The 10,000-nt window shown below is 39.1% G+C and overlaps 1 protein-coding gene and 1 long non-coding RNA gene across 2 annotated transcripts in view; one reads left to right on the top strand and one right to left on the bottom strand.

The window, feature by feature from the left end:
• LOC138019755 (uncharacterized) overlaps nucleotides 1-2,741 on the bottom strand; it is a 4,268-nt gene extending 1,527 nt beyond the window's left edge. The window contains exons 1-2 of the long non-coding RNA XR_011126227.1: nucleotides 2,611-2,741; nucleotides 1,663-1,818 (exon numbers count right to left, since the gene is read on the bottom strand). This is a non-coding gene — a long non-coding RNA (uncharacterized lncRNA). The remainder of the gene's footprint in view (nucleotides 1-1,662; nucleotides 1,819-2,610) is intronic.
• Nucleotides 1,808-8,261, top strand: LOC138019753 (uncharacterized). Its single transcript, XM_068866629.1, has 5 exons — nucleotides 1,808-1,898; nucleotides 4,623-4,916; nucleotides 6,199-6,313; nucleotides 7,300-7,372; nucleotides 7,469-8,261. The coding sequence occupies exons 1-5, from the start codon at nucleotides 1,875-1,877 to the stop codon at nucleotides 7,533-7,535; spliced, it is 573 nt and encodes a 190-aa protein (XP_068722730.1). The 5' UTR covers nucleotides 1,808-1,874; the 3' UTR covers nucleotides 7,536-8,261.
• The last annotated feature ends 1,739 nt before the right edge of the window (nucleotides 8,262-10,000 follow it).

The raw sequence follows: 10,000 nt of genomic DNA, 5'->3' as shown, positions 1-10,000 counted from the left end.
TTTCTCAAGAACCTTAGGTCGTGTTCTATTGGGATCAACCGTTTTTAGTTGGTTGATTTGGTTGGGTTTTTTCGTGTTCTATTGGGAAAAACCGTTTTCGGTTGGTTTGGTTGATCAACTTTTTCAACCGGCATCAAGTAGGTTGAAATGGTTGGAAAAGCATTGGCAGCGACCGCTGTCGTTTACGCGGGCCATTTAAAGCCGGCCGCGGGCTCCTGCCGTGTTGCTTTCAGGGCTCAACTTGTCAACGCTGAGAAGTCTAATAATAACTATTCCCAGGAGTTACCGCGTTACAACCGAAAACGGTTGGAAAAGTGTTCTATTGGGAAACCTCAACCGCTTCAACCGAAACCAGTTGCGGTTGAAACGGTTGATCCCAATAGAACACGACCTAAGAGAGACAGGGGAGAATAGAAATAGGCCGATAATTTGAGAACAGAGAAGGGTCATCGCTTTTAAAAACAGGAAGAATCTTTGCAATTTTGAGTTTATCGGGAAAAACACCACGCTCAAAAGACAGGTTACAGATATGAGACAAAGGGGCAGCTAGTAAATCGATTGTTTCTTTGAAGGGAGACAAAGAAAGACCATCAACACCCTCACATTTGCTATTTTTTAGAGATTGGACAATAGAAAAAACCTCAGAAGGAGTAGCGGGATTGAGAAAGAAACAATTGGCATAGTGACCAACAAGAAAATCTTTATGAGAAAATTGAGTAGAGGGAACTTTACTGGCCAAAGATGGACCTATATTGGCAAAGAACTTATTATATTTGGTAGCTATGTGTAAAGGGTCTGAACAAATACCTGAACTGTCTTTCATGTTACTGAAATGGCGTTCAGGTTTCTTTTTTGCGACAATCTGCTTAATGACTGACCAATTCTTCCTCAGGTCAGAGCTAACAGAGATTGGTTTATCATGAAAATATTTTTTCCTGGCATCTTTTAGTAGGAAATTGATCTTATTTCGATACTTGTTATATCTAGATTTGTTAGATACAGTAGGGTTTGTTTGGAATTGTTTATAGAGAAAATTCTTCCTGTTGCAGGATACAAAGAGACCTTTTGTAAACCAGGGTTTCGAAGGATGGCGGCACTCAGGGTATAATGGTTTAAGTGGAAATGATTTATGGTATGCTGACATAAGAAGGCTAGAGAATGTATCATAGGAATCATTAGTAGAGTCAGAGTTATAGACTTGAGACCACTCAATGGTTTCCACTCGAGACCTGAATGCTGCAATTGTTGTAGGGTTAACAAGGCGTGCCAATCGCTTCTGGCATAGTGGTTCGACGTCTAATTTTAGATGAGTGACTTGGAAAATTGGGAGATGATCAGATAAATCAGTGTAGAGAATGCCACTACTCATACTTTGTTTAAGATTGTTTGTGAAAATATTGTCAATCAGAGTTGCTGTTGAGGAAGTTATGCGAGTAGGTTTAGAAATCAGAGGATACAAACTATTAGATAACATAAGATTGATGAACTCATTAGTAGGTTGGTGAGATTGTGAGTTAAGAATATTGATATTAAAATCATCCATGAGATAAGAGAGTTTATTCTCAAAGCTGATGGTTGATAAGATGCCCTCAAGAGAGTTGTTAAAATCAGCAACCAATACATCAGGGGGTCGGTAGAAACAGCCAATAGTGATATTCTTACCACGCAGTTGTATAATTTCCACAAGGATTGATTCATACAGTGCATTATTAGGAGACTGGAGATCAGTTCTACGCTTGAATTCTAGGTGAGACTGTATATAAAGTCCAACTCCACCACCGGCTTTATGTTCTCTGTGACTAGAGATAAAATGATAGCCTGGAAGATGGAATAAATCAGAATTAGACCTGTGTAACCAGGTTTCAGAAACAGCAATGACAGAGAAGGACCTGTTCAATGTAAGAAGGAATTATGATAAGTCATCAAAGTGTTTTTGTAGACTGCGGATATTAATGTGAAGTGAGGAGAATGTAGCAGGGGGGAGTGAAGGCATCTTATTAAATTCTGTAGAGGTTAGGTAGAAACAATTTGAAAGTAATTCTGAATTTGCTGAGAAAAAGTTAGTGTCAGGATCAAGATTAGAATTCAATAATAAGTGAGATGTCTCAGGGTCATCAAAAAGTGGGTTAAAATTCTTCTGTTTAAGTAAATCAGTATCAAAATGAACTTTAGCATTGAAACCAAACAATGCAAAGAAGAAAACAATATCATTGTCAAAATGATTGAATGGAAAGATACTAGCAAGACAGGTAGAACAGAACCAGCCATCATTCGATTTAGACATAGCACTGTATTCCAGTCTAGTAAAAGGAGTACATTTTAGATGTGTCCAATTATGACAGCTATCGCAGAAAATTGCTCTGTGATTATTGTGGACATTCAATTTACAAACGGTGCATGGAAACGTACTAGGCATGGAATTACAATAATACGTAATACAATAATACTGTAATTACGAATAGAGAATATGACTAAATAATAATAACAATAAAATAACAAAAGTAGCTTGAACAAGATTTGAAATATCAATAAAGATAACAATAACCAAATCCAATGGAGAACAAGATTTGAAACATCAATATTTAGAGTAGTACAGAGTCAATACTTAACTGAAGTTCCAAAGTCAAATCAGCTCACGATGGAGAATAATTTCTAACGATTTCACGACATTAAGCCATTGTAGTAAAGCGCTCAATAGTCGCATTGTGTTGGTGTTGTGTGGGGCGCGAGCAGATAACGCCATCAACAGTCCATACTTTGTCAACGATATTGGGAGGGATATCTTTATTTAAATACTTAAGAATATCCCAAAGGGGTTGCGTTAAATCTTCTTGCACATTATATGGCCTCTTGTTCTGTTTAAGCAAATTTCTCTTCCGGAGGATTTCAACTCGTATTGTGCCTTGAAAGTCGAACAATGATCGCACGTCAGCTGTCGTCAGTGAGCGTGCACCTATGGGCAAATGGTAAATGACTAATTGGCCAATCAGGATGAGCATTTTATCCAATTTATATGTTATAATCACTGTTTACAGTCTTTACAGCCAATGACAACTAATGTGCTCAACTGACAGTCGACCAATAATATCACGACTTCGTTGACTTATCACATCATCGACCAGAGTATTTGTACTATCTAACGACGTTACATCGCACTTACCAGGACGATCGTGCTTCAGTTGTAATATGACTCCAATTCTCTATTTTCGAATTCCCCATAATACACTTTGTTTGCCCCCCAAATTTTACATAAACCATTGTTTTCAAATGCTCTTGGGAATATGCAGTGTCCCCAAGAGCATTTGAAAACAATAGTTTATGCAAAATTTGGGGGGCAAACAAAGTGTATTATGGGAAATTCGAAAATAGAGAATTTTATGAGATGTACATAATTAATGATACTTTAATCAAATTGTGCATTTGCAAGGTTAGCCCTATGAAGGGTCCCCCTACTAAATCTAAACCTAAAAGGTGTTTATAAGTAGAGGTTTTTAAAAACATTTTGTAGTAAAAACTATCGGGATAAGAAAGCGACGTTTCGACCTTTCAACGGTCATTATCAAGCAAAGTGAAGATAAAAATTTACATAAGTACTAATTATGATCCAGGTGATGTGATCAACAAAAGGGATGACTTGGCATTTTATTACTAACTAGTTTCGTACCGCACAACAAGTGCGGCACTCCTCAGATAAAATAGCCAAATGAAAAGTTCGTTACAACGCTTGCTGATGATAGATGTACTTACGCTCGCGCAATTTGGGTTTTAACAGCTCGCGGAATTCACTTGCTAGCGCGCGGCAATTATATAGTAGAAAAAAGAAGTGACAAATGTAAAAAGCATTTATTTATTTATTTTAGACTGTGCAAGTGACCTCAGTTTGTGGAAAACAGCTACTCTAGGATAGGAGTGATTTGGGGAGTTTACTCTAGGATAGGGTAGCAAAATCCAGCTGACACTAGCTCTGGTATAGGCTTAGGGTTCCAGGGTCCCAGCGGCACATTCCCACCCAGAAATTCCTAAAGTACTCCCCCCTACCACCTCCGGGGAAAATATCCTTATTCTTAATTCCGACTGTACGCTTAAGTAGGCCTAAAACTTTATTCGCTTTGTTTACTGTCATATCCACATGAGCTCACATGATCTGACCAGGATAAGTCTCTCGACACATTAACGCCAAGATCTTATAACAGTTGACAGACTTTTAACTCTGTGTTTGACAGACTGAGAGTGTGTACTAACCTTTGTCCAGGTCGGACTGTAGCGCTAAAGTGTCGTTGACATGATTCAGTTGACATGACAGATCTTAGTATAATCAACAAACAGTTTAATGGTAGACGAAATAACATTTGAATAATTACTCTCAGTTGCTTCGGCTGCTGAAGCAAGGATAAGCTTCTGACAAGTTAGTTGTTGTTGGCTTGTGACCGTATATTTAAAGTACCTTTGTCAGTAATTGATTTGCGCTGCAACCGAGAGGCTTCGCGAGTCGCTTATAACATGGTATATTCAATCTATGAGAAATTAAGACTGTTGATTTGCGAGAGGTACAAAAATGTATTGGATTTAAACAGCATGTTACAACACATATCGTCGATAATGTTGGATGTTTCTTGTTTTAGGCACAACAGCTCCATCGTGGCGAATATCAAGAGGTAAACTATGTAAACTTCAAGAAGTTTTTTCATCAGATGTTGAATATTTCTCACGTTTTGGCTTCATGTCATATGTATTCTATGGATTATTCAGATTGTGCCTTGAAATGTCTCCTCAACATGTCATGTTTCTCCTTCAATTTTGCCACCTTGCCTGACAATAACTCTGGTCAATATTTGTGTGAACTCCTGGCGTCAGATAAGTACAATCACACAAACAGTTTTGTACCAAGCAGAGACTTCGATCATTTCGCTATTACGGTAGGTTTCTCAACTGATAGATTTAGTAGAAAAATGGTTCTCTTTTGACTCTATGCTGTTGACCGGTTGCTTAATTAAAAAAGTGTCCTGTGTTTGCTGTATCTGTTGCAGGTAATTTTTCGTTTCAGTTAGTTTTACAAGAGTACCCAACGACACATTTTTCAGAATTCACCTGTTAGTAACCAAATCGCTTTCTAAGTGGCTGCGAAGACGTTATTGCTTAATATTTAACTTTCGTAGGAAAAAATATGCGTCCGTCATTGCCACAAGATTACGCGTGCACCATGAGCTTCTGAGAGCTTTGTAATACAAACGTTCCCTGAAGTTACTTCATGTCCGGCGGGGTTAGTATTTGGATGGGTGATCTAAAAAATATACCACTTTGTATTAGAAGCATAGGACCGAAAATTCTATTTTATCGCTCAAAAATACGAAGTAAGCAAGGTACAGATTTTGTTAGCTTGCTTTATGCAAAACAAATATTGATGCAAAAGTAAATAAATATTGATACACAGTTTTTAGGAAGAGCAGAAGGAAGTTTTCAGGATGGTCGATCGAGAATAAAATATTTTGACATCAGCAACAAAATTTACGACATGAAAACAACATTAATTTTCAACCGCAAATATAAAGTTACCATCAGCGAAAAACATTTTAGGAGATTTTTGCGACGTTCAATTTTTTTTTTATTGTAGCGGAGCTCCATTGTTAATAAAGTATGGTAACCCATCGATGCAAATAATCTTGGTTTTATAGCCATGACGTCATCAACCGTCCGTTCATACGTTCGTACATACGTACGTACGTCCGTGCGTCCACCCCTCCACGTATGCCAATGTGACCAGTATCATCCTAGTTTACAACATACATCTTTGATATTGGACATGCATCTTTTGATCAATTGACGAAATGTTGCATCAAAAATGTTGCATCAAAACTTCGAACTTAACTTGCAGTACAGTGGGCCGTACTGTAAAATCCGGCCCGCTAAATTAGCCAATCATAGCACGCATGATATCTGAGAGATGAAATGAATTGCACATCTAGGTTGGATGCATTTTTAGCATTATCTTACTATTTAGATATTTAACTTTGTTGCAGCCTTGACGTTCTTCACAGTTGAATTCTTAGCCAGGCCACAAAATTAGTCGGTTTTTATTCCACAGACAGTTTGCAATTAAAAGACCTAAGTTAAAAATATTCGTTCGAGATCCCACGAAATAACAATGTTTCGTAAGATTAATTGACATTAACGTTTCTCAGCAATCGTTTTTGCTTTTAGAGCCCATGTGAAAGCCTTCCTTGTCAAAATGGTGGGACATGTCGTCCGCTGTATGACACAAATTCATACGTGTGCCAATGTGCTAAGGGAAACAATGGAACATTCTGTGAGAATGGTAATAGTGTTTAATTTGTTGAACAAAGTTGAGGACGGAAGAATAAATGAAGTGAGATAGGGTGCATGAAAATAAAACTCATTTTAAAAGCGTTTACAAATTTGACAAGAGCACCCAAAACATCCTTACGGGGGGGGGGGGGGGGAACTCGGCAAGGGCACCCAACGAGCAGATTAAGGAAAAAGCCTTTGAGAGACATTTCCAGGCTCCTTGTAATGTATAAAGACTGTCTAAAGAGATGTTTTTATAACCTAGAAGAATTTGATCTGTTCGGATATCTTAGCTGAAAATTGAATTGTCCGAGAATTTTAGGGACGATATCTTCATTTCAGAAATTGCTACAACAAGTTGCAAAAATAGTGAGTGGGAAAGGTTTAAATTCTAGATACGCCGAGTATTGGAAGTTAGAAAAGATGTTTTTTAATGAAAGTGTCTCAACAATTTTGCAACTTGTTGTAGCTAAACGTTACCTTCTAAGAACTTCCAACCGAACCATTTGCTCATCAGCGCCGAAACTTCCAGGTGACCTTTATTGTAAAAATATCCCTTCCGAAAACGTAAGGGCTTAGTTTTTCCTGGTTAATAACCAGGGGCGGATCCAGCATTTTTCGTAGGAAAGGGGGGGGGGGGGGGGGGGGTGGGGGGTGACTTTTTTTTTGCAGAATACTAGTTCTATACTAGCCTCAGGTCATCTCAGGGCGGGGGGGGGGGGATGCATACCCCCTGCACCCTCCCTCTAGATCCGCCCCTGGTTACGAATCTCTTCGGAGATGTTTTAGTAAAGAAATATTTATTTGTTTGTCAACGTAGAACCGAAATCCTTAAAACAGTTTGACTCTCCCGAACACATATTTCCGCTGACTCAAGATAATCGTTGTGTGCCGCTGACTCGGACTACATTAAGGCAAATGTGTTTAATGCATTTCTTCCGTAAACGACTTAGTTGTGTGTCACCTGATTCTCAAACAAGTCACTTATACATATAGGTATGAACATGGCCTTTCGATTGTTTCTCATACTGAAAAATCGAGGACCTTCTCGGGCTGCAGTCATCAATAAGTTGAGTAGAAATCCCGTATCAACCTTTTTCTGTGTGCCAACGTGCTTATGTGTGTGCGTTTTTAAAACTTAATCCTCCTCTGTTCCTTTCCGTAGGATGGCAGAAGGTAATAGGATGGCAAAAGGTAAATGTAGACCCAGTGTGCTTTGGGGTGAAGAATGATTCATTCGGAATCCTCGAGATCCACAAGCCAGGACACATTTATCGCTGGAAGCTGGTCCATCGCTCAGGCTATGTGAATTGCCTTTCCGACAAAGCCTTTAACACTAAGTGGGGCTGCGGTGATAAAAACCTGCGCAAAAAATTAAATGTTCATATTACTGACGAAAAAGACACCCGTGTTTTTCCAGCAAACGTGAGCGGTTCACTGGTACTGGATGATTATTTTTTCTACACACTCCTTGGTTTCGATGCAAAATCTACCGAGATTGTGTTTGATTTGACTTCTACTCCTTTGTCTGTCGTTGCTGGGCAAAAGTTTAGGATCTGGTATGGTGAAGACCTGTTAAATAAAGGCGAGCCTGGAAACATGGGTAGATCCTGTACTGATGTGTACGCTTTTCGCCAGTGATGAAGTGAATGGAATCGGCGTCAGTTAAAGCGATGTGAAGAAAGTTCAATTGAGCTAAATTAGGCAAAAGTAAATAAAGAAAAATGTAATGTAAGAATGGGACCTTGGAGATTCTTGTTCCGTACCATATAACAATGACCTTTAAGTAGTTTGTAGTCCCAGCCACCCACGTTGCTTTCAAGATAGCACTGTCTTCAATAGTAATATCAAAGGAAAATAGTGTGAAAAAAAAACTCGATGACTTGTGCAGGCACAAAAATTACGTGTTGCATTTCACAACATGTATATAATTTAGCGGTTGTGTTTTTTCCTTTATAGGGTATCAATGGGAGTAGCTTTTACGGCTCACGGTTAAATAAACTGCCTTTTCATGGCTAACTGTTATATAATTATATAACTCTTTTCCGTCACGGTTAACTTATGTGGGAAACAAAAAACTGCATCCCTTGTGTTAGTTACTAGTAGGGTCTCAGTAGACATATTGAATAGTTTAAGTCATTGGTTATCACAATGCGACTCACGATTTTGTGTTGTTCACGCGTCAAACCTTAGAAAAGGCCTTGACTTGTCTTCGAGACCTTTTCATTGCGCGCTTAGAGATAAAAAAGTCTTGTGCTTCCTCAACTCCAACGTTTTCATCTGAGTCACTTTTGTATTCCTCCACCTGGTTATTAGTAGCACCAGAAGGAGTCGGCGTGAGAATAAAAAGAGGAATGTCACTGTCTGATACGAATGTTATACACACCTCTCAGTATGACCTCCGCTTGGGTCTCCTTCGTCTCGGGAAAGACAGGTAGCGCTGTGTTGACCTGGTCAGTTGCAAAGAACACTTTTGCAGTGGACACTGCTCGTTTTGCTTACACTGGTGATAAAACTCCTGTCTTATCCTTTGTCTTGCTACTTACGGTCCTTTGCCGCACTGGGGGGTATAGCTGTCTAGCCAATCCCGCATTGCATCTTCGTCATTTTTTGGGAGCGTTTCAAAAGGTAGTGGAGCCATAAAGTTTAAATCAGCGAGCAACATACCCGGATGGGTACAGTATTTTGCGGCCTATTTACTAATTCGTTTGAGAGACTCTTGGGCGTATTGTGGACCGCTGAAAGTCTCGTGCTTAAAATGGGACACGGCATGTAGATCCTCTACTTATGTTGTTTCCAATGTGTGTAAGAATTTCAAATATATTTTTAATAACTTACCGTTCAACTTGCTTTCATAATCAGACCCAATCAGGAAAGGTAATTCCAGATCCAGCTACTGTTGATGCATGTTAATCGCGTAGTTTTCAACTTTCTGGTCGACGTTTGCAAGGCGATACAATTTTACGTCAAAGGAACCTATACCGAACTTTTTTGCCTAATCTTTCAGCCCCAGAAAGTCGATGATAAACTCACTAATAGTAGGTTGATCGCATGAATTCTTGACGCGAACCTTATACCGCTCTATGCCCTTTTCTTCTCCCGTGCGATACAAACTCGCAATTCCTTTTATAATACTCACATTTCAATGGCATGTGAGCGACATAAAACTGCTAAAAACTTGCAACGAGCAAAGCTAATCGATTCCAGACAGTTCTGATCAGCCTTGTTCCCAAGTTTTCTCTTCTTTCTTTCCCTCGTCGCGAGAGAGTCTGGGAAAGAGAAGAGTAATAAGAGAGACCCTGGGAACGAAGAGCAAGGGAGTTAAATGTCTCTTAAGACTCGAAATATTTCAAAATACTAACTAAAGTATCCCACTTACATCTTGGACATGAATAAAGAATATCAGGGTTTTCGATAGCTTTTCAAAGTACCGGATTTGATAATGAAAGTGCAGAACAGGACTCTTCATGTCACCGTTGCAACATAACACCGATTACACGCGCCTCGGGAGCGAATCCTCAGAAATGCTGATTACATTCTTGAGATTGGAGAAAAAAAAGAAACTAAACCTATCAGGTGAATGAAATGCCAACTGATCGATTATTCCGTTCAGTCAGGAGCCCATGGTTTAGTAAGCAAAATAAAGCATGTGACTTGTTAGTTTGAAAGATTTATTGCGCGTGATTGTCTTGTGTCT

Source organism: Montipora capricornis, chromosome 10 (genome assembly GCF_036669925.1).
Source record: "Montipora capricornis isolate CH-2021 chromosome 10, ASM3666992v2, whole genome shotgun sequence".
In the NCBI taxonomy this organism is placed as follows: domain Eukaryota; kingdom Metazoa; phylum Cnidaria; class Anthozoa; order Scleractinia; family Acroporidae; genus Montipora; species Montipora capricornis.
This window is presented reverse-complemented; position numbering and strand designations above follow the sequence as displayed.

Excerpts from the sequence above, each read along its gene's own strand:
- LOC138019753 (XM_068866629.1), top strand. The coding sequence starts at position 1,875 with ATGACAGAGAAGGACCTGTTCAAT. Across the intron at positions 1,899-4,622 it reads CAGAGAAGGACCTGTTCAAT|GCACAACAGCTCCATCGTGG; the intron begins GTAAGAAGGAAT and ends TTCTTGTTTTAG. Across the intron at positions 7,373-7,468 it reads CGGGCTGCAGTCATCAATAA|GATGGCAGAAGGTAATAGGA; the intron begins GTTGAGTAGAAA and ends TCCTTTCCGTAG.